This window comes from Scophthalmus maximus, chromosome 13 (assembly GCF_022379125.1).
Source record: "Scophthalmus maximus strain ysfricsl-2021 chromosome 13, ASM2237912v1, whole genome shotgun sequence".
Taxonomy (NCBI): domain Eukaryota; kingdom Metazoa; phylum Chordata; class Actinopteri; order Pleuronectiformes; family Scophthalmidae; genus Scophthalmus; species Scophthalmus maximus.
Window position 1 is genome coordinate 20,005,709 of NC_061527.1, and position 22,824 is coordinate 20,028,532.

The 22,824-nt window shown below is 44.6% G+C and overlaps 3 protein-coding genes across 7 annotated transcripts in view; 1 reads left to right on the forward strand and 2 right to left on the reverse strand.

Annotated features, from left to right (window-relative positions):
- Window positions 1-2,598, reverse strand: part of nipa2 (NIPA magnesium transporter 2) — a 3,855-nt gene extending 1,257 nt beyond the window's left edge. Inside the window, exons 1-5 of one of the 2 annotated variants that reach the window (XM_035648316.2) lie at window positions 2,286-2,598; window positions 1,423-1,659; window positions 945-1,001; window positions 461-551; window positions 169-329 (exon numbers count right to left, since the gene is read on the reverse strand). In XM_035648316.2, the coding sequence (XP_035504209.1) occupies window positions 169-329; window positions 461-551; window positions 945-1,001; window positions 1,423-1,561 (448 nt within the window). In that variant the 5' untranslated portion in view covers window positions 1,562-1,659; window positions 2,286-2,598. Of the gene's footprint in view, window positions 1-168; window positions 330-460; window positions 552-944; window positions 1,002-1,422; window positions 1,660-1,826; window positions 2,212-2,285 lie in introns of those variants that run through there. The other variant, XM_035648315.2, reaches the window with a different exon arrangement.
- Window positions 2,599-2,995: 397 nt separating this feature from the next.
- Window positions 2,996-6,651, reverse strand: nipa1 (NIPA magnesium transporter 1). Its single transcript, XM_035648317.2, has 5 exons — window positions 6,128-6,651; window positions 5,940-5,987; window positions 5,681-5,771; window positions 4,993-5,153; window positions 2,996-4,891 (listed from the first exon to the last, which is right to left on the reverse strand). The coding sequence occupies exons 1-5, from the start codon at window positions 6,258-6,260 to the stop codon at window positions 4,383-4,385; spliced, it is 942 nt and encodes a 313-aa protein (XP_035504210.1). The 5' UTR covers window positions 6,261-6,651; the 3' UTR covers window positions 2,996-4,382.
- A 131-nt stretch (window positions 6,652-6,782) lies between these two features.
- Window positions 6,783-22,824, forward strand: part of herc2 (HECT and RLD domain containing E3 ubiquitin protein ligase 2) — a 41,591-nt gene continuing 25,549 nt past the window's right edge. Inside the window, exons 1-32 of one of the 4 annotated variants that reach the window (XM_047336618.1) lie at window positions 6,783-7,053; window positions 8,084-8,193; window positions 9,377-9,470; window positions 9,668-9,793; window positions 11,653-11,875; window positions 12,493-12,593; window positions 14,159-14,300; window positions 14,396-14,500; window positions 14,615-14,786; window positions 15,048-15,221; window positions 15,579-15,767; window positions 15,894-16,045; window positions 16,574-16,731; window positions 16,818-16,931; window positions 17,047-17,298; window positions 17,384-17,577; window positions 17,662-17,862; window positions 17,962-18,190; window positions 18,325-18,449; window positions 18,813-18,991; window positions 19,086-19,270; window positions 19,370-19,525; window positions 19,606-19,791; window positions 19,919-20,095; window positions 20,186-20,289; window positions 20,371-20,521; window positions 21,015-21,229; window positions 21,333-21,465; window positions 21,638-21,765; window positions 21,887-22,082; window positions 22,176-22,309; window positions 22,618-22,794. In XM_047336618.1, the coding sequence (XP_047192574.1) occupies window positions 8,122-8,193; window positions 9,377-9,470; window positions 9,668-9,793; window positions 11,653-11,875; window positions 12,493-12,593; window positions 14,159-14,300; window positions 14,396-14,500; window positions 14,615-14,786; window positions 15,048-15,221; window positions 15,579-15,767; window positions 15,894-16,045; window positions 16,574-16,731; window positions 16,818-16,931; window positions 17,047-17,298; window positions 17,384-17,577; window positions 17,662-17,862; window positions 17,962-18,190; window positions 18,325-18,449; window positions 18,813-18,991; window positions 19,086-19,270; window positions 19,370-19,525; window positions 19,606-19,791; window positions 19,919-20,095; window positions 20,186-20,289; window positions 20,371-20,521; window positions 21,015-21,229; window positions 21,333-21,465; window positions 21,638-21,765; window positions 21,887-22,082; window positions 22,176-22,309; window positions 22,618-22,794 (4,944 nt within the window). In that variant the 5' untranslated portion in view covers window positions 6,783-7,053; window positions 8,084-8,121. Of the gene's footprint in view, window positions 7,054-8,083; window positions 8,194-9,376; window positions 9,471-9,664; window positions 9,794-11,652; window positions 11,876-12,492; window positions 12,594-14,158; window positions 14,301-14,395; window positions 14,501-14,614; window positions 14,787-15,047; window positions 15,222-15,578; window positions 15,768-15,893; window positions 16,046-16,573; window positions 16,732-16,817; window positions 16,932-17,046; window positions 17,299-17,383; window positions 17,578-17,661; window positions 17,863-17,961; window positions 18,191-18,324; window positions 18,450-18,812; window positions 18,992-19,085; window positions 19,271-19,369; window positions 19,526-19,605; window positions 19,792-19,918; window positions 20,096-20,185; window positions 20,290-20,370; window positions 20,522-21,014; window positions 21,230-21,332; window positions 21,466-21,637; window positions 21,766-21,886; window positions 22,083-22,175; window positions 22,310-22,617; window positions 22,795-22,824 lie in introns of all 4 variants that reach the window. The other 3 variants (XM_047336617.1, XM_035648310.2, XM_047336619.1) reach the window with 3 other exon arrangements.

Here is a 22,824-nt window from a genome sequence, read left to right on the forward strand (position 1 = left end):
TAGTTATTATTAGTATTTGATCTAAAAAAAATGTAGGCACCATTTTGAGAGAAGGGAACACTGATATTAGTAAGCAAAACAATTTTACTTTCATGTGTTTTGCTTCTGTCTTTTAGTATTGTTTTGCTGCAGTGAGGGTAAGAGTTCAGTCTTGGTACAGGATCATACCTGGGTCGACCAGCTTCCTGGCCATGTGCTCAAGGCTGCTGATCTCTTCCTCTTGTGGCGCATGAATCACCATGTTGGTGGAGCCCAGGATGCTGAGCAGGCAGCCCAGCTTCCCGTGCAGGTTCAGCCGCTCCGACAGGAAGTAGGACGACAGAACCGCACTGCAATGCGTTGTGCATGGTTAGTTACGATGACTCCACAGAACCATTTACACACAAAAAGAGGGGTGTAAAAAAAGCCAACTTAGACGAGGTTTAATAAATGTACAATTCGTGCAGTGGATGGTCCATACCTCACAAGCACGCTGAGGGCTCCCAGTGGGGTGACCAGAGTCGCAGGAGCAAAGGCGTAAGCTGCAAAGTTGGCTGCTTCACCGGCCCCCACTGCAAACGATGGAACACACATTGAGGTAAATATGTTGCAATGAAGGCAGACACTGAAATATTGCCTGAGGTTAATTACTCTACAGTAATACTTAAGATGTGTGTTCCTCCAATATTAAGCACAAACAGAGCTTTAAGTGTAAGCACAGGCTTGATAATTTTCCGGGGGATTTCATTTACTGTAGGCTATGTTTAATGGTTTCAACATAATTTCAATGAATAGGGAGAATATACTATGCACAGGTATAATAATAATACTATGAGTAATACTACTAGTAATAAACAATAATTACGTGTTACCTAGAACCACAAACTTTAACCTAGATTTAATCTTCAGATCAATGCTAATGTATCTCATTAGGTTTTTAACAACAGAGCGTCATCATCACTTACTTGAAAGTAAACCAGCCCACCATAGCCACTCTTTCAGATATGCATGACCGCCCTGGCCTGGAGCGGGGGAAACAATTAAACATTTGAATATCCATTCATGCGAGTAAAACTAAGAGGAAAGGTTATGTTATCCTTACAACCAATCAGGCAGCTGCAATGGATTTCAGTTGAAGGTCAAGTTGAAAAAATATGAAGTTAACGATTACTAGGTTTTAAGAGTCCTGTTGGCTCACGTGCACACACAAACAACCCACACACACACACACACACACACACACACACGCCTGATAAGTCCTCCTGTATGTATGCTAATGGACTGTCCCCACTGGTTTGACTTCTTTTATCAGTGTTGCACAACTGGATCGGGGAGTTGCCCGAACTGAGTTGTACACTAGTTTGTTCCCAAGACCTTTGTTCCAAGGTTTTAGTTATGATACGCTTTCGAGACAAATCAGAAAAAAAAAGGAGATGCGCACACCTGCCCGCATCGACCCCTTCCTCGCCAGCCTCAGCAGCCCTTTCTTCTTGAGGATGAAGCTGCCCCCGATGAAGATGCTGGAGCTGATGGCCAGCCCCAGGCCGATGTAGAAGTCATACTTGCCCCTGTCCTCACCCATGGCGAGGCCGGATGTGTCGTTGGCGTGGCGCTCCGTCACATTGACCACCGCACAGCGCAGACGCTGCCCGACGGTACAGTTCAGGACAGCCCAGACACCTGGAGGGCACAGGCACACGAGGGGCATTAACAAGCTGCTGCCGCCATCACCGCCACCACCATCATCATCATCATCACCATCATCATCATCACCATCAACATCACCACCACCATCATCCTCATCTTCATGTTCTTCTTCTTCTTCTTCAAAGCAGTCAATGACCTACCGTTCCCACAGGCGACATTACAGACCGGAACAAGATCGTGTGATGTGTGCGAAGGGTCCATCGGGCTGACAGCGCGTTTAGGTTTGTCTGGTGTCCCGATCGAAAACACGCCGAGTGAGGAGACGGGCGAGTATGTAAATACTCTTATTTCAATGCCGAGGAATGCAGGAAGTGAATGGTTAAGGCGCAGCTTGTTTACGAGCTGGCGTCATGTCGCCCTTTCACAGGGGGTTGTTGTTCTTTTAGCCGCCAGGTTATGTCCGGGCACGGCTTCGACAGCGGCGGGGTGCGGCGGTGACGCAGCGTTACATTTCTCTTGCAAGAGTTGTATCGCTCATACAAGAGAGGCATCGCTCGACGCCTCATCGGCAGCGCGAGGTGCTGCTAGCTCGCAGGCTAGCTCCGAGTTAGCGTGGGTTGAGGCACCGACTGGTCGCGTGTTGGGAAGGAGTCACATACCTGCGAAACGGCGGCGGCGGCGGGTTCCCCCGCACACAAGAAGAGACAGAGGCAGCAGCAGCAGCCGGGGTTTAGCGAACAGCTCGCCCGCCTTCACATACTTCACACACCGCTCTCCGACTCAACCTTCCCCCCGACGCCGCTCGACGACTTGCCGCACTGCGAGCCTCCTTCTTCCGCCTGTCGCGGGAGAGATGAGGTCAGTGGACTGTGCCCTCCGCGGGCTCGAGTCCACCGTGCACTGAGCGCGCGCGCGCACACGTACACGCGCGCGCGCGCACACGGTCACTTCACAGTCAACAGCTAATAGGTTTTATTACACTCAATACTCACTATCAGTTATAACAAATTTAAATAAATGGTGTCATGATTTGTAACTCCTCCCCTTTCCTTAATATACGTCACTGATAACGAGGGACAACCCAAAACTGTGAGGAAGTAAACACACTGGTTTTTTTTATGGTGTGTGTCTACTAGTTTGACCAAATACATTGGAGGAACCATTTCTTGTGAATGTTTTCCAATCTGACTGAGGTTCAATGACAGACTACAATCATAGTAAATTGGAGGTTTTAGTGTCCTTGGAAAGGAAAATAGTGCCTTTGCTTTTTTAGATGAAAAAAACAACTTTCATGCACAAAGTTTTTTTTTGTCACAAATGTAATCAACCATTTTTTTTAATATAAAAAAAACAAACGGATCGCCTGATAGTAAGTTAGTAATCTTTATTTATAAAGCACCTTTCACAGACACCAGTCATAAAGTGCTTCACAAGGATAAAACATTCATATCAATACAGTTCAATTTTATAGCACCAAATGGTTACATATATGATCTCAAGGCACTTTACCTATTAAGGTCGCGACCTCACAATATTCAAAAAACCCAACAGACTGTGGAGAGAAAAAAAACTCCCCTTTGATAGGCTTGTAAACATATATATTTTTTAAAGATTTGGATGTTGTTCACAGGACTGGGAAAACTGCAACCATCCTCCACTTTAACACATTGTGAAAAAAAAATAATTAAGTTGCCTGAGATTGACCAATACACATTTTGAATAGTTAAATATGTGTGTTATTAGACTCAGTGTTGAAAACACAACATTAAAAAAAGTTTAAGTTGGAAGAATTCCTACCGGCAAATGGCATCCATTCGGCAGGATGACCTTTAAATATAGCAGGTTTCTTAGCAGGAAACTTGAGATTCCAGTTCATAATTTATCTATGGTAAGATCATGAATTATTAAATTCTAAATAAAACTGACATGATCCATCAACTATTCATTCATGCCTGACAGTACAGAAAGGTATTTGTGTCTGTTTCTTATCCCCGGGTACTTGACTGACAGTGTTAGAACGATTCAAGGCAAACATGCGATTCAAAAAGGAAAAACGTTAGTTTTATTCCTTTAAAATAAAGCAAATTCAACCAATGCTTATCAAAAGAGGACCCACAGAGCTTGTAAGAATAGTTACAAGGCATCACCATTAAACATTTTTATGATGTTAATAAATAGTTCATTACCCAAAAGGCATTTGAATTACACACGTATAATATATAGCCACATTTCATATCACGACAAAAGAGGCGTCTATATTTCAATATCAGCTCCACAAATTCCTCCATTAGACAATTCAACCATTCATTGTTGATACTCACGTTCTATACAACTCCTGCGCCAAGGAGACCGCTTCTGAAATGTCACTGAATAATTCACAGGCAGACTGAATAAGTCAAAGTGTAGGTGACTCTACGCTGAGACAGTCTGTCTAATTGAGAAAAGCGAGAACATTTAAGGGAACTCTTTAAGACCGGAGAGGAAAACTGTAGACGAAAGTGAAGAGAATCATTTGTAGTTGACAAATTAAATGTTAAGTTTGAGTTTGCCTTTAAAAGTGAAAAAAAAACCCAGTCTCCATGAAGATGAGAGTTGCTTTTGTAATAATTGAATTAAAGCAGGAATGATTTTCTAGAGAAAATGTTACAATGGTATGTGGAACTAGTCATAAATACACAGATGCATTGGTCATTGAACCTGGAATTAATATGGTACAAAACAATTCTTTACAATCGTGTAAATAACAAAACATTCAATCAGTCCGTCTTCTCCCGGGCCTCCTCCATCCTCCAGGTGATCAGAGCCTCCTGGGAGATGCGAAGCAAAACGACCCCAACACACACTGTTGTCAAACCACAAAGCACGGCAAGGCCGTCGGTCACAGTGAGCGCGGTCCACTCCCTGAAGAGGAGAGCGGAGGAGAGGATCACGGTGGATGTGAACGTCACGTAGTATATCGCCTCGAACACGTTGGAGCTGAAACACTCCAGGGCCTTGTTGATGAAGAAGAACTGAATCAGGATGCTGATGGCCAGCGTCCCCAGCAGGCCCAGGAAGAGCGCCAGAGCTCGGCCGCTCGCCGGCCCCTCACCAAAGACGTCTGGGGCCACCAGGCCGAGTCCCTTGCTGCTGGGAACCGTGAAGCTTCCCAGCAGGGAGCATATGGCGACATACACCATGATGTTCGATGTGCCGTGAGCCGGAGCAATCCGCCCAATCAGAGTGATCAGAAGCAGGACCACAAGGAGGGCATACGTTACAAACACTGCAGGAGGACAAAATATATTATGAGTTATCTTGCTTTAATGATGAAGTTATACTCATGAGAAGAAAAAAATACAAAAATCTTGAATTGAACTGGGTCACCTGGGTCTGACAGCCGCTCCTCGAGCTCCAGTCTCGACGTCACGGCCTCTGCTTTCGGCGCATGTATGATGAGCACAACAGAGCCACAGCAACATATGACACAGCCGAGCTTCCCCAGGATATTCAAATGCTCCTCCAAGATCCAGGAAGCCAGCACAGCCCTGCAGCACACAGACGCGGCCCCTTGTTACACACTGTACACACAACGCAATGCAGAGAATCCATACAATCCATCCATGCAACGATTGTTATCACTCGACTTTGTACTTGTTATCTTCACTTTATGACGGCTCACAATTGTGGTCTCGCAACCTGAAATTGTTGGTGATGATTGACTTTAACACAGTTTTGCACATTTTAGAGTGGCCTTTTATTGTGGCCAGCCTAAGGCACACCTGTGCAATAACCATGCTGTCTAATCAGCATCTTGATATGCCACACCTGTGAGGTGGATGGATTATCTCATGCTCACTAACACAGATTGAGACAGATTTGTGAATAATATTGGAGAGAAATAAGCCTTTTGTCTACATAGAAAAAGTCTTAGATCATTGAGTTCAGCTCATTAAAAATGGGGGCAACCACAAAAGTGTTGCGTTTATAATTTTGTTCAGTGTAGTTTGTCCAAACCATATCACAATAACTATTTCAGGGGGGAGAAAAAGAAGGAATATTGTCTTGGACTTACCCAAACAACACTCCGAGGGCCCCCAGAGGTGTAACTATCACAGCAGGGGCCAAGTTGTATGCCAGGAAGTTCCCAATTTGACCAATAATCACTTGTGAAGTTCATGAAAAAAAAAAAAAAGATGTCAGAATCTTTTGCCTTATACATGAATGGAAAATAACTATATTGTATTTATAAGTGAGTGTACAGGGAGCACAATGCTCAGAGGGATTTTTGATTGAGCTTTGCCTCCGGGCTCGGTAGATGGCGCTGTACTCACTGGACACTGTGCCACTCCACCACACCACATCTCGCAGGTACGAGCCGCCTGCAGGAACAAATGCGGAGGGGAGAAGTTTAGTTTGTGTGGCCCGTGAACAGCTTTTTCCTTTTTACTGCTATGATTTAATGACTACACCCAACTTTATACCAATACTTCCATAGTCTCGGGGTTATGTGTCAGTCTACCTCTGTCGCGGGAGCGTAATATTCCCTTTTTCTGGAGCACAAATGTCGAGCCGTTGATGACACTCGATCCCACAGCTATCAGTATTCCGGCAAATGGCAGCGAAGGGCCACTTGGTTCCGAGTTAAGAGCCATGACTGCGGCTGCCTTTCATTTGGCTCTTGGCTCGTAGCTTCACTGATCGCCCACTGTGTACACACTTCGGTCAGAGACACAGTGCGCATGTGCAGTCCCTCCTGCGCTCCACTGCTCAGCTAATTCTTCTTCTTCTTCTTCTTCTGTTGCACTTCCACATGATCAGCTAACTACTAAACAATTTTCTGTGAGAATCTCCGACACACAGCTCGCTCCGTCCTGCACTGAGAGTATCATAGTGACACAGTGAGACAATATTTAAATTAAAATAGTTGAATTCATCTAGGTTGAAAAGGCCTAGTACATGGCATGTCTACACGAGTTCCTACAGCATGAAAATGACTACACAAATTTAGCTATGAAAGAAATTAATTGACAAATTAACAAGCATAAAAAACCGTATGAATTATTATTCATAATGGCCCAAATTCATCTGTGGATTAAATCCTGTCCATCCTTTCCTAGAGACACAACGCCCCCTAGCCGAAAGTTTCGTCTTCCTTCCAGTCCAACCCCGCCCCGACCAAGTCCCGCCTCGAATCCGAAAGAGGCGCACGTTTCACGACAGCGGCCGGTACGAGCGGACGGAGTCAGTGTCTGTGGCCGGCGGACCACCCACCTCAGCGGGCTGCGGTGGCACACATCGATCGCCTTGAGTCTCCTGGTTACGACTACGTAAATTGTTTCCATGCCTCGTGCCCCGGTCGGCGAGCTGTCAATCAAATCAATTATGAACGTCTTGTTAATGCAGTTGAGAGGGGGGAGACGAGAATAGCCCGAGAAGAGACCGCAGGTAACAATTCGTTGTCCGTCCCGAACTCTGCGAAACGCCGCGCCTCGCTCGGTCCCGGTGTGCTGTCACATTAGGGCTCGCTCGCCGCTGCCTGGATGACGAGAGGCCGGTTTAGCTAGCTAATGTTGTGTTGGTACTAGCTGTCTGGCGAGCTAAGTTGTTAGCCGCCGAGCTAACGCGAACGTTACCCAGCGTTGGGGCGCTGCTTCACGGGCGCAGCGCTGCCGTGTCAGTGCGTGTTATTGCGCGTTAAGAGTCGTGCGTGTGATTAAGTGCACTAACGGGGCTCGAACCGCGGCGGTTTGAAGGTGAACATGGTCCGTGCCCTTGCTAGCCCCCCGATGCTACGATGTTCTGCTTTTCTTGCAACGCCTCAAGTAAACGTTAACAGTCATGAATGCACCTATGGCCTCGGCGTTAGATGTGTCCACATTAAGCTAACGCAAGCTATGACTTCCACGTCACGCTGGTGTTTTCTAATGAGGCATTCTAATTGCGGCTGTGTTCACACGTATAACTGTGAAAGGTTGAGCTAAAGGCAGCACGTTGGGCACCGTCCCTTTAACAGAAACATGCATGATTAGATCACACACACAAAATCACACGTAGTCCTGATGCTGTCCATGATTAGTCCATGTGTATTTCAAGAGCCATTATTGAAGTTTGTAATGATTCAGTCCCCTGTTGAGTAAACCTGTGTTGGGTTTCCCTTTTGTTTACATTCGTGTGATAACATTGGTTGGTCATGCTCCTTACTGGTGATAGTTGGCCATGCTCTTTGGTTAATATTAGTGTAAGTCTTTATCTTGAAACTGATTGTGGTCAAACGGCATTTCATTTGATCCAAGTAAAACCAGGATCAGGCCTGGAAAAGGAGCACGTTCCTCACCGCCCTCGCTTTATTCGACTGAGCCTCAGCCCCTCACGGATCCATGTGCACAATGTCTGTCAGTGCTGTCCGACTGTCGTCCGACTGTGGGTTTGTACATCTGTGTTGTAACACGGCCCTTTCGTCTCTTTGATCTTGCAGGCTGGCTGCAGTTTCCAGCCAGGAGAGGGGAGGGGAAGATGCCGTCTCCATGTTTTACCCTCGACGCTCAGCTGAGATTTCATGACAAATGGCTGAAGATAGATTTACAGGTACGTGTTTCCCGTCGAAGGAGGGAATAACGAGGAAATTTGAAAAGTGGAAACTGCTTCACTCCTCAAATATTGTCAGTGTGACTGTGTTGCATTGTATTGGGGATGATGGATGTCTGCATTACCCCCCCCCCCAAAAAAAAAATGATTCTGTGATGTCAGAAAGTGTATGCATCTTGTGTGTAACAAACTGACATGGCTGAATACGTAAGACACATCTACAGCCACTGGCGTGCAAGCTGTATCAAGCCATCTTGCAAAGATGATTATTGTTTTGTGATTATGGAAAGTGATGTAGCCTATAATCACATAGTAAGTAAATAAAAACTGTATTTTCTGTAATGAAGATCCATGTTGTGAAAACAAACTCATGTTAGTAGTAATTTCTGAGGTTGTGTTTGTTATATGATGAATTTCGAGAAGACTAGGAGACTGAAGTGATTGTCAAGCTGTCTGGCATCCCCTCCACCATCTGCAGCCTGTCTGGACTCAACCCTGGACACCAAAAATTGGTTTATACTTCCAAATGAGGGCTAGAATTAAGGAAGGGTGTCATGATTTCCCGTCATTAAAAGCTGTCTGCTGTGCCGAAGGCAGCTTGAGTGTTGTTTGTCTGCTCTCGTGTTATCGGTGACCTAACTTGTTTTTGACATTTAAGACATCAGATCCTTGAAAGCAAAGCTATGGATGAATGGTGTAACACTAAGGCGCGGACATTAAACCTGCAGATGATTCCTTGAATCACTTTGAATATGGGGATCACGCACCTGTTTTGTTCTCCTTTTGTTCACTATATTTGGTAGTAGTCTGATAATGGTGATTTTCTCTCTTGGTTTCTGAAAATTTTATTTATTAATTTTTTTATTTATTATTATTTTATTTTTGTTTCCACAAGTCAAGCTCATGAAATAATGAGGGTTTGCTGCAGATGTAAATCTAAAGAGGGATGAAAGACAGAAGACACATTTCATAAATAATTTTTTTGAATAATCAATGGTCACATTGGTTCTATTTTAGCTGCAGTTGTAGTCTAATATCATCATACTGTGATTGTAACTTTTCTGTGACACAGTTATGCATAATTTACAAAGCAAACACACACACACAAACATAAAGATGTGAATATAAATCGAACATTTCAAAAGTGTGGGTGTATTTTCACCTTCTTTACTTCCTTTGGCAGCGGGCGTTTTCTCCAGAGGGACTGAGCGAGATGTGGAATGAAATGGTCAAAGATGAGGAGATAACGTTCAACGGAGAAGAATCCGCTCACCCAGGTCTGTCACTGTGAGATTACAGCGGTCATTCACTCCTCTTATGTTTCCGACAGATTTACATGTTGCCGCCATCTGTTTATGATAACATGGTACATTTATACACTCCATCACCATGACGATGTGAACCAGGGACAGGATTGATGTAACCTTGCTGAGGGAATTAACGTCAGAACTATTTTTTTTTACTCCTTTAGAAGATTGTGACTGCTTTGGAACCCAGAAGAAAGATGAACCTAACGACAAAGAAAAGAAAGAGGAGGAGGAGACGTCAGCATCTGTACATCACTCCATCATTGAGTCGTGGGACTGGGGGCGGCAACCAGGTGAGAGTGCTACCTGAACCAAATTAAAATGTGTCGTGGCTACAGTATATCCTGTTGCGGCCAAAGCTTCCCTGTTCTTCTGCTGTAGTTCTTGATATTTTATGCCTTTCTGTTTCCAAGAAGGGTTACTGATACCACTCCGACAGCACACGGTTTCACAACACCTAAATGTTTACCAGATACGTTGATACTGACCATTTCGACACATGGTCATCAACTCTATTTATCAGAGTCCCGTCTGTCAGGCCCTTGTTGATGTGCACTTTTTTAGCTGGCACGTGAGGTGTGGAAACTCTAAATTGACAACTTGCAGTCCGCAGAACGGAGGGGTCTATTTTTACCCCTCCGGAGTGTGATCTCGGTAAGTGTCATACTGTAACGTGGTCCAGTGAAGGGGTAGTGTCTCTCACCCAGGCTGTGTTTACTAGAGGGACTGGGTGGGACGGTGTTGTGGTAGTGGTAGATAAGCATTGGGTCGGGGGATGGTCTTTACGCTTAGTGAATTTAGGCTTTGCTCCTTGCTGCTCTCTTATTGTGTTGACTGAGCACAGGAAATCACAGGGGTCTGATTGTACAGTGTAACTGGATTGCTACATGTCCGAATCATAGAAGCTGGAAGTTCAAACGGCATACTTCCTGCTTTCCCACTGAACGGTCAGATACCTGGAACACTTTGATCTCAGCAGTCACTGCCCAGACCCGAGCTATTGTTTTGAAAATCAGGATGGTCCCAGGACACATGGCCTCTCTTTTTTTGAGTCTGAATTCATCTTCCTCTTTGACATTTCTTTAGCTCAACTCACTTTTTAGCCTTGATAATGTATAATGAAAAGTGAGCAACTTTGTGCGGGATACATATCTGTCCTGACAGCTGAGCACAGCTGACTCTTGTGTGGCTCTCACAACCTCAGGCCGGTCTAGCTTATATAAAGCTTAAGTGGATTTCAGACTGGCTATTTTGGCCCATCTCGTCTTCCCTGCAGCGCTGCTGTGTCGACACATTATACAGCATTTTCTCTTGAACCAGATCAGAACAAAGGACTGGTTGTGATTAATACCAGTGGGGAAAATGTTTTATTTTTATTTTTTCCCCCAGTGAGGTCTACAAGTAATAATCTTAAGTGTCAAAGGACCCCCTCTTGAAACTTCCCCCTTTCCCCCTTTTTGTAATTAAGAACTTGTGTAATGATGAGATGTTGTTAAAAAATGTGATTTCTTCACTTATTGCAGTTTTTTGTTTATTTCATGTGGTAACTTAAAATCCCTGTTCTTGTAAACTTGAGAGTGAAATATGAAAAATGCATTTGCAGTTTAAATTATTAAAATGCAGCTGTATATTTATAGGATGGAAGAAAAAAAAAGTTTCACAGATGCTTTTATGTTTAACGTGACAGATTTCATATTGTTGGATGTTTTGACATCAAAATGTTTTTGTAGTGTAACTGAAATGTTTTTTTTTATAGCACAGTGATTTATCTAGGTCACATGGACTAGTGTGATTTTTCCTTTCTTTTCCCATGCTGAAGGTGAACCATATTTATTTATACACCTATTTCATATTTTACATGTATTTCAAGATAAGTCTTACCACTTTCTAGAAATTGTTTTTAAATTGCAGAGGAAAAACCTGAATGGAAAATAGACTTAGAGCTTAAAATTAGAGCTTGAAAATGCATTTGTTGTGCCCGATCATAAGAAAAAGACATGCAGCTGATCAATTTAAATAATTATTTTCTTTTAAATTATTTGACATCTGTTTAATGTATGGTTTTCCTGTGGTTAGTAATTATGAGTGAAAGTAAGTTCTATTATGTTATGGACGATCATTTTTTTCATTGCACATTTCCCTCTGTGTCCAGATGAGATTGAGCTGAAGGACTGTCTGTTGGTCCTGGTGGACGACCAGCAGAAGCTCTCGGCTCAAAAGGCCAAAAGCACGCTGTCTGCCCAGCGCCTGCGCCAGCGCCTGGTCATCCTGGAGCGCTACCTCATCTCCCTCAGCCACAGCATGATGGAGGAGAAGTACGAGGTGCGCTGGAAGACGCCCCCCAGCCCCCCGCTGCCTGCTGCTGACAACAAGAGGTACAAATATTTTAGCTCGAGATCATAGGGCACCGGCACGTTGTGGTTAATGCTGTCATCTCAAAGCAGGTAGGCCAAGGGTTTGAGTAATCAGAGATGTTCCTGTCAGTATGGATTAGAGTGTGCAAGTGGTCAGTCCTGTGTTGAGTCCTGGTGTGTACCCCGCCTCTCACTCTCGCCTTGCTGGGATAGGCCCCCAGCTACACCCCCAGACCCTGCACACAATGAACTGCTTTAGAGAGTAAAACGAGAATGATCCCTCCAAGATCTTGTGTTTATCGACCAGTTATGATTATTTTTTAAATTTAGCCGTACTATCGTAGCTATATTAATGAATGTGTAATGTTGAGTCACACAACTGCAAATCTGTAATGCTAGCTTCCTTTTGTTGGCCCCCTAAGCACGCTCCAGACTCCAGTATGCATCTTGTTGAATAATATACTTAATGCAGCACTAGCTTGTGGTCTAGTCTACTCTATAATTGAAGTTCCAGACTTATTCACATATGAGCTAGTGCTCAGTTTAGTCAGCATCTGATTTACTTTAATTTCAATGTACCTGAAAACTTGACGTACAGTTTAAGCTGATCCCTGTGTAATTGTTTTTTATTATTTCAGCCCTCGTCCAGTCAGTAAGGGCGTTGAAGGTTTGGCCAGAGTGGGCTCCAGGGCAGCTCTCTCTTTTGCCTTTGCGTTCCTGCGTCGGGCCTGGAGATCAGGTAAGACTGTGCCGGTTTGGTCCTGTAGTTTGTAGTGATGATAGCTGATGACAGCTGTAAATGGATGTGTTGCATCACTTTACATGCTGCTCATAGTAAACAACCAGACATATTTCGCAGTGCTATGTTTTTAGCAGTGGTCCACTAGATGAAGGACTGTAGGAGTTTATGCCGGATGGGCCAAGAGTAACAATCCTTGTGATAAAAATGTATTCAACATGAAAAAAATTATATAACATAATCCTTAATTAGTCCCACCATGTGGTAATTTGGTTACATGTTGCTCTGAATCTTAGATATTAAAAGAAACAGAAAAAAAAAACGGAAGACACATTTACAGAGGAGTTTAATAATATATACAATTTTCATTTTAGGCTTTAGTTTATGTAATTTAATATAATGTAAAATAGTTCAGTGCAACAACACCATTGAAGGTGATACAGTCTATTGAAAACCAATAGTTAAAAGCTTTGGCAGTGGTTGTGTTTATTTAAAAACCCGTCATTGTCAGACTTGCAAGTACAGATGCCGTTTGTGTTGCATGCGCTGAGATGTGAGAGCTCCCTGTCCACAGGGACTGGGTGGGAACAAAGAGCCGGCCTCTCTCTGTAGCCTTCCTGTAACATGAGCAGGACACACACACACACACACACACACACACACACACACACACACACACACACACACACACACACACACACACACACACACACACACACACACACACACACACACACACACACACACACACACACACACACACACACACACACACACACACACACACACACACACACACCTCATCCTCACTCTAGTGTTCCTGGAATACACTGTTAGAACACATTGTTACACTTCTGTTGTAGTTCTGTACAGGAGTGAAGACATTTTGGGAAAAGTGAGGACATTTTGGGAAAAGTGAGGACATTTGGGCAGTCCTCACTTTTTCAAAGGGCTGTTTGAAGGCTAAGACTTAGTTTTAGGGTTCGAATTGGGTTTAGGCTAGGGTTAAGGTAAGGGTTAGGCAATTAATTGTGATGGTAAAGATTAGTTTAAGGGGCTAGGGAATGAATTATGCCAATGAGTGTCCTCACTAAGATAGAAGTGTTCTACAAGTTCTTCTTTCTCTCACCACCTGCTGAATGAATCCTTGTATAATTCCTGGAGAGATATAAAGAGGTTTTTAATTGGACTGTAACATAGTTTAATTTGCTGCTTGAAGGTTATTTCCCATAATTCCATGCAAGCTGGGGTGGGCTCACATTCAGCAAGTATCTCAAAATTAATAAGTAATGTATGTTTACCATTTGCTGAATACTAAAGAAAATCTGTTATGGAAGAAATTGTGGTCAATTTCAGATGTATGTGTCGTTATATGCTTGTGTGCATTAATTGGAATTAAGTTTTAAATTTAAGAACACATGACAATATATTGTAAGAAAGAAAGAGTATATTCCACATTTGTGCTGTTACTGGGCAAAGGAAATGTTCTACTTTAGGGTTACTTTGTATAGTGCAGTGTATAAACTCTACAGTTCATTTATGGAAGACGTTTGTTCTTGTTACAGGAGATGATGCAGATCTTTGCAGTGAGCTTCTCCAGGAGTCACTGGATGCCCTGCGAGCTCTACCAGAGGCCACGCTGTTTGACGAGGGGACTGTGTCGTCGGTGTGGCTGGAGGTCGTTGAGAGGGCCACCAAGTTCCTCAGGTTTGTTATACACCAGTCAGTCGCTTCATCAGTACTTCAATAAATATACATGATGACCTTGATGATTCCCAATTTCTTTATTCCTTTGGGGCTAGTGATGTACATGGAAGTGCCACCACCAAAGGCAACATTCCTCTACAGGACCAGCACCTAGTCCTGGCCATCCTGCTGGAGCTGGCTGTGCAGAGGGGCACGCTCAGGTAACCAGATACACTTCATAACTGCGTATTTTCCCTCCTGGTATCCCACTGCACTTGAAATGCACTTCTTCCTCACTGCTCACTTGCTCCTCTCATCTTGGTCGTCTTTTACAGTCAGCTGCTGGCTGCTGTTCTGTTGCTGCTGCGTCTGTGGGAAAGTGGCACCAGGGAGATGGACAATGAGCGCTCCACCCAGGGAACCAGCGCCCCTCTGCTGCCCCTCCTGCAGCGGCTTCACAACATACACAGCAGCAAGGAAGAGTCTGTTCCCGAAGAGGCAGCTGAGGTGAACATTTCCTCTGGCGTTGATGTGAACCGCTCTTGAGATACAAACAAATATGAGAAATGGAATAGGCGTCTTTTTCTGTGTAATTTGAAGATAAGACTATGAGAGAACAAGTTTCCTTTTAAACAACGTCAAATGAATGTCTGTTGCTTGATTCGTTTCTTGGGAAAACTGGTCTTAAAATACATTCACCTATGTTCCTCTTTTTCTGATTGTGAGTGAGTCTATTAAGTCCCCTTCAGTTAATTTCTGTGATTTCAGATCCTCGCAGGCCCTTTGAGTCCCAACGAGAGTTTCCTGCGCTACCTGACCTTGCCTCAGGATAATGACCTGGCTATTGACCTTCGGCAAACAGCGGTCGTGATCATGGCCCACCTGGACCGCCTGGCCTCTCCTTGCAGCCCACCGCAGTGCAACTCCCCCACATCACACAAGGTGAAGACTCTTTTTAAGTGGCAAAGCTGAAGTGTTTTGTTTATTTTTGTATTTCTTTGAGGACAAGATGATGCCATGTCTGTCTTCTGATCTATTATGTTCGTTCATCATCATCATCATCATCATCAGACCTAACACAAATAAAGAGTCCTCCTTTGGAAAACAACTTAGAATTTCAGTTGATCAAATTTAACGGTTATTTAAAATGCATAACCACAACAAATTAATATGTTTGTTTTGCATAAAAATTTAATTTTCTATGGTCATGTATTTTTTGCCAAAGGAGACATTACAGCCGAAATTGCAAATGATCATAAGACTGATTTTGTGTCCCTCTCTGTCTTTCTTTTTTCCCAGGGAACCTTGCAGGAGGTGATTGCCTGGGGCCTGTTGGGGTGGAAGCTTTACGCCAATGTAAATGGCCCCATTCAGTGTAAAGCCCTGTCCAGCCTCGGAGTCACACAGATCGTCTGTTCAGAAAAAGGCTTCCTCATCCTGTCCCGCAGCAGCGCCATCTACACCCAGAACTACAAGAGCACAACCCTGGTCAGTTGTGTTATTTTTTGTTTAGTAATGTGCACCCCCTTAGTAAACAAGCTCTTTTCTGGAAAAAAGCTAATCCTTTGTCATTGTGTCTGCTGCAGATTAAGCCACTGAATAATTTTGTTGCAGGCTCCAATGCTAATCCACTGTCTGAGCTCCAGGAAGATCGTGAAGCTCGCAGCTCATCCTGATGGGCAGCACTACTTGGCCCTGTCGGCCAGCGGGGAGGTGTTCTCTTGGGGCTGCGGTGATGGCGGCCGCCTTGGACATGGAGACACAACGTAAGCAAACTTGAGAAAACACCGGCTGATATTAAAATTCCTTAAGGGCCATCCAGTTTAGTATTTTCGTCTCCTCACATAATATAAAATTATAATGAGGGTGTATGGGAAAATCTGGTGTCTCCCCAATTTGAAGGACTTAGTAACTGTGACATGAATATACATCAGTAAAGCTGTAGAGTTTGGGTATTTAGGACACTAAATCCAATTTCTGGGGATTTAGCTCAATTAAATTTTTCATCAAGCAGATGGTGAAAACATGGATTGCATTATTTCCCAAATCTAGGACATTCCTATAAATGTTTTATGATAGCAACCTGAGCTACCACTTTCTCTGTTTAAAGCCAGAATTAAAACATCCAGGCTTGACAGGTTCTACTAAAATTAATTTGTGTTATTAATAAATACTAAAAATGCACAAAATATAAATTCCTTATTAGAGGTTCCTTAAAAGCTTCTTGTTTTCCCAGATTGTTAAAACCACTGGAAGATAAATTGAATTGTTCCGTCACCCCTGCTTTCTTTCAGGTATCTTGAAGAGCCTACAGTGATCGCAGCCCTCAACGGGAAACAGACAGGAAAGCACGTGGTCCATATTGCTTGCGGGAGCACATACAGCGCCGCCATCACAGCCGATGGTGAGCTCTATACATGGGGCAGAGGGAACTACGGTCGACTGGGCCATGGTAAGCTCCGTCTCCGCCCAACCAGCATGACTGTCTCACTGTGTGTTTGATCACGGAAAATTGATTGTCAATTGATTGGGTCGTAGGCTCTAGCGAGGATCAAACCACGCCCATGCTGGTTACGGCTCTGAAGGGACTGAAGGTGGTGGGTGTGGCATGTGGCAGTGGCGATGCACAAACACTTGCTGTGACCGAGAATGGTAAGAATAGTGTTTTTTAAGCTCAGACTCTCACCATAGAAACCATCAGTATCACCCAAATTATTACTGAAATTCTTTTTTTATTTTTTTTTATTTGCCCTCCCTGTTTCCACAGGTCAGGTTTGGTCCTGGGGGGACGGAGACTACGGCAAACTGGGCAGAGGAGGGAGTGACGGCTGCAAGACGCCCAAACTTGTGGAGAAACTGCAGGACCTGGACATAGTAAAGGTGTGCTGTGGCAGCCAGTTCTCAGTGGCCCTCACCAAAGATGGCAAAGTGTACACCTGGGGAAAAGGAGACAATCAGCGCCTTGGTCACGGCACCGATGAGCACGTCCGCTACCCGAAGCTGCTCGACAGTTTACAGGGTGAGTTGTTACCTAAATGGGAAAAAACCCTGCGGTAGTTTTTGAAATCAAAATACTGATTTCTGTCTGTTCTGTGTGCATTCAGGGAAGAAAGTTGTGGATGTGGCTGTGGGATCTACCCACTGCCTAGCCCTGACGGATGACGGAGAGGTGCACAGTTGGGGCAGCAACGATAAACTACAGCACTTTGACACACTCTTCTCTAACAAGAAGCAGCCTAAAGCACTCCCAGGGCTCAACTCCAAACACATAGTGGGGATCTCCTGTGGCCCAGGACAGGTAATATACAGATTTGTCTTTGCTGATTTTATTTATTATAATGAGTGAAGATAGATTTTGCTTTTACCATTTGTTTGTTTGCAGAGCTTTGCCTGGTCCTCATGCTCAGAGTGGTCTGTCGGGCAGCGCCTGCCCTTCGTGGTCGATGTATGTCCCATGACCTTCGAGCAGCTGGACCTGCTCCTGCGGCAGGTCAGCGAGGGAATGGACGGCAGCTCAGACTGGCCTCCACCGCAGGAGAAGGAATGTATGGTGGTAGCCACACTCAACCTGCTCCGGCTCCAGGTAGGCAGCGGCAGCGGCTTGTCACCAGATCACCTAACAATTCAGTTTGTCTCAACAACTGCAGAGGACATTTCTTAAACCTCCCCTCTCTGTCCTTAGCTCCACGCTGCCATCAGTAACCAGGTGAATCCAGAGGAGCTGGGATTAGGGCTGGGCAGTGTTCTGCTTAACAACCTGAAACAAACGGTGGTAGTACTTGCCAGCAATGCCGGGGTGCTCAACACTGTGCAGGCAGCTGCCCAAGCTGTCCTCCAAAGTGGCTGGTCCGTGCTGCTGCCCACCGCCGAGGAGAGGGCGAGGGCGTTGTCATCACTCCTGCCTAATGCCGGTGAGTGGAAATCCCAACGTTTGCTAATGATGATGAAGCACAACAGTAGACACTTAATAGTCCATTAACTCTGGTAATTTCCATATGAACTGGAGAAGGGGCTGGGTAGATTGAGGTTTAAAAATTTATTTCAGCATCTGGAAATGAGATGAGTGTGAGCCCTGGACGCCGCTTCATGATCGACCTACTGGTCAGCAGCTTAATGGCTGATGGAGGGTTGGAATCTGCACTGAATGCTGCCATCACTGCTGAGATACAGGTCAGTGTGTGTCATCACTCTGCTCTGTTTTACACAATGTCTTCATGGCAACAAAGCCTCAACTATTTGTGTAGCAAATTTTAAGTTTGTCTTTGGCCCGAGAGGCTAATTGATTTTAATATTCCCAAGTATCCAACTCCAAAGTTTAAATGTATGTTTTTGGTCTGACACCATTGAGCTTTTGGGTCATAAAACGACTTTACTGGCTCCATTAAATGTTTTGACATCTTGAATGTGTATTTTATTTTTTGCAGAACTGACCTAATAACAATAGTGCTACAATAGTCTCAGGATGAATTTTAAGACCAATTGAGTTTTGGATTTCTTTTGTTTTCACACTTTATGATTTCTTTTTAATGACAGGATATCGAAGCCAAGAAGGAGGCTCAGAAAGAGAAGGAGATAGATGAGCAGGAGGCCAATGCCTCCACCATGCACCGCTGTCGCACCATGCTGGACAAAGACCTCATCAACACCGGCATATACGAGTCGGCCGGGAAACAAAGCTTGCCCCTGGTGCAGCTTGTACAGCAGCTGTTGAGGTACATGCATTTTGACTATATGTAAGTTTATTTACTGTGCTACAAAACCCCCATTCTGTCATTTAACAGACACATTTCACATTCGTTTTTGCAGGAACATTGCCTCCCAAACCATCGCACGGTTGAAGGACGTTGCCTGCCGCATATCGAACTATTTAGAGGCTGAGCACATCAGCAAGGAGCGCTCTGCCTCTCTGGACCTGCTGCTGCGCTTCCAGAGGCTGCTGGTCAGCAAGCTCTACCTGGGGGTCAGTGGCACGGAGAATGTAAATGGATACAGTAAGTCATTCTTTTCTACCCAAATGTTCTCATCCAGGTTCATCAAGTTTGAAAATTTGTTCCGCATGGGCAACATTTGATTTCTCTCTTTTTTTGCAGATCCAGAGCTACTTGGTGTTGGTTCCCTGTTAAAGAAATACATCGCCCTGCTGTGCACTCACATCGGAGACATCCTCCCAGTGGCGACGAGTATCGCCTCTACTGGTCGCCGACACTTTGCTGAAGTCTCCCGGGTTATTGAAGGAGATCTAACTGGTAATTCCCTTTTGAAAGAAATGTGTGTGCAGCATGAGAAGTGCATCTGTAAAAAGAGCTTACTGTCTTTTACCTTGCAGGAGTGCTGTTGCCTGAGTTGGTGGTGTCCATTGTCCTCCTCCTCACCATTGACGCAGGTCTGATGCAGGAGACGGGGTCCATCCCTCTCCTCGCTGGACTCCTGGAGCACCTGGACCGTTTCAACCACCTGGCCCCAGGACATGAGAGGGACGACAATGAGGATCTGGCATGGCCAGGCATTATGGGTATAACACCTACTGTATCTTATATGTCCCTGAAGGGGGAGCTTTTACGATCAAGTTCAAACATCTGAGTTTTTTTTTCCACAGCCTTATGAATTGAGGGTCACTAACTCTTACTCTGCTGTGGCAGGGACCTTCTTCACAGGCCAAAGTTCCAAGAACAATGAGGAGGTTTCCCTCATTCGCAAGGCTGACTTGGAGAATCACAACAAAGATGGGGGCTTCTGGACAGTGATTGATGGAAAGGTCTATGACATCAAGGACTTCCAGGCTCAGTCCCAGTCGTTAACAGGAAACAGTATCCTGGGTAATGATGAAAAGCACTCTTTGTTACATAATAATTCAAGATTTTTTTACAGATTGTATAAGTTGTATCCATTGTGTTCTCCTTTTACAGCCCAGTTTGCAGGAGAGGACCCTGTGGTTGCTTTGGAAGCTGCTCTGCAGTTTGAGGACACCAGGGAGTCAATGCAGGCCTTCTGTGTTGGCCAGTATATGGAGGTACCACCTAGCCCAATATAACCCCCCCCTCATTCATCACTGGTTCTTGTCTGTGATATTCTGATATGTTCTCATTCACAGCCCAACCAGGAGACGGTCACCACTCCAGACCTCAGCAGTCTCTCCTCCCCTCTCATTGACACAGAGAGGAACCTGGGACTACTACTGGGTCTCCACGCCTCCTACCTGGCCAAGAGCACACCTCTGTCCCCCATGGAGCTTGAATGTGCCAGTGGGTTTAATTACTTTTAAACTAACCTAAGCTGCTTTTCAGACATGCACTTAAACCTGGACATTTTCATGAAGTTTTCTGGAGGTACTGTCTGTGAAAATGCAAATGTCTGTAAATTTTGTACTGACTGCCAGCATCCTAGTAAAATTTCAGGAGAGAAATCTCTGTGTGAGTGAGCCGATGTGAGAATACTTTAGGAAAATCTCTGGAAAAAATTCACAGCGAGCGAGTGAGTGTCCACGACAGAATTATCGTCATTTCCTGCTTCCGGAAATGTTCCTGTTGTTGTGAATGCGTCTGACTCAGACAATCTCTTACTGCATCATATGTGAGAGACAAACTCTGGAAAATTTCCAGACCTAGTTTTCTGGAAATTTCACGAAAGTTCATGTCTGAAAAAAGCTCATGTTTAAAAGATCCTTTTGTTGGTCTTTCAAAAACAAAACAAACCTGCATATAATTTTAACTCAAACTATTGATCTGTTTTGCACAGAATGGCTCCAGTCTTCCATATTCTCTGGGGGTTTGCAGACCAGTCAGATCCACTATAACTACAATGAAGAGAAGGACGAGGACCACTGCACCTCCCTTGGTTCAACTACTCCAGACAAGGTCAAACTCTACTCCCGGAGACTAACCCTCAGCGACCACGCTCAGCCCTTCCTGCAGGCCATCGCTGACAACAACACTCAGGACCACACTGTGAAGGTAAAAGCACGAGAGCAACGACTGCAGAGTGAAGCAACACAGCGAGTATGAAGCTGAAGGAGCGAGTCATGCCTTCATGTTCTGTTTTTGTTTGTGATTCTAGGATTTCTTATGCCAAATCGAACGCTGCTGTAAGCAGTACCATCTTATTACACCCATCACTTTCCCCCCGGAACACCCTGTGGAGGAAGTTGGCCGCCTGCTGCTCTGCTGCCTGCTCAAACATCAAGACCTCGGTAACCTAGCAACTGGACTCAGACTGGTTGTTTGAGGAGGAATTAAAAGCTGATTTTGGCTCACTTTGCTTTGGAAATGTTTTGTCTCCCAACACTTGTATAATCAACTCATCTTATCTGAAGTGATTTGCTCTTGTACAGCAATTAAGTGTAAAACCTCTTCCTGTCCCAGGTCACATTGCTCTTTCACTCGTCAGTCAATGTGCCTTGGGTGTGGACCAAGGGAAACAGAGGTCCCTCCCCAAATCTGTGATTGATGTGTGCCGCATGGTCTACCAGGCAAAGTGTTCTTTAATCAAGGTAGGAGACCTGCTTGTGACATCACGATAAAGAAATACAAGGACTTCACCTTCCCAGGTGGAAAATGTTGTGCAAGGAAATGCAAATGATGTTGTTGGCTTTGTCCTTGCCCTCTTTTTAGACCCATCAGGAACAAGGACGCTCTTATAAGGAGGTGTGTGCCCCCGTCATCGAGCGCCTCCGCTTTCTGTTCAATGAGCTGCGTCCTGCCGTGAGCAACGACCTGTCAATCGTGTCCAAACTGAAGCTGCTGAGCTCTCAGCCCCGCTGGAGGAGGATCACCCAGAAACTCATCAGGGACCGCAGGAAAAAAAGAGGTGTGTTATTCAAAACCACTGCAGAGTGATGAGGCTTTTTTAGATACTTTTTCACAACAACTTCTGAATTTAAATCAATTCTTTTTGTTTTAGGGCCTAAGAAGTCAGAGTCTGCTGACATAGAAGAGTCAAAGCTGGAGAATGAAGGGACCAATGAAGAGGAGCTTAATGTTCATATCAGCCCCACATCTGCGGATAGAAAAGCACCTACTACCAAGACATCCAAGGTGGTTTAATAGGGCCTAATCATTAGATAAAAAAAAAAATAAGATTAGAAAATGTTACTTAAGATATATGATCTGCTCATTAATCATGGAGGTCTTGGCAGGACATAAGGTAATCCAACTGCCTGTTGTTTTATAAATCATTTCAGACTCCAGACTCAAATAAGTTTTCTAATCATTGACATATCGAATCACATCCACACAATTTAAAAATTTCTCTTTAAAGGGGCTTTTTGGAAGTTTTTGGAATTGTGACACGGACACTGTTAGCATTACTGTCTGACATTCCTGCACCTTTTATTTCCTTGCAGCAGGACAAGTGGCATCCGCTTTTAAACACCGTGGCCAACGTCCAGAAGTATCGGTGGCTGAAACACAGTGTTCACGGTGTCTTTTCTCAGTCCAGCCTCATGGCCACCATAGTGGAGTTTGTGCTGAAAGAAGAGCCACTGGATGTGGAGAAGATGAGGAAGTGCCTTCTTAAACAGGTGACGGTGACGTTCCAGATCATGTGTGAC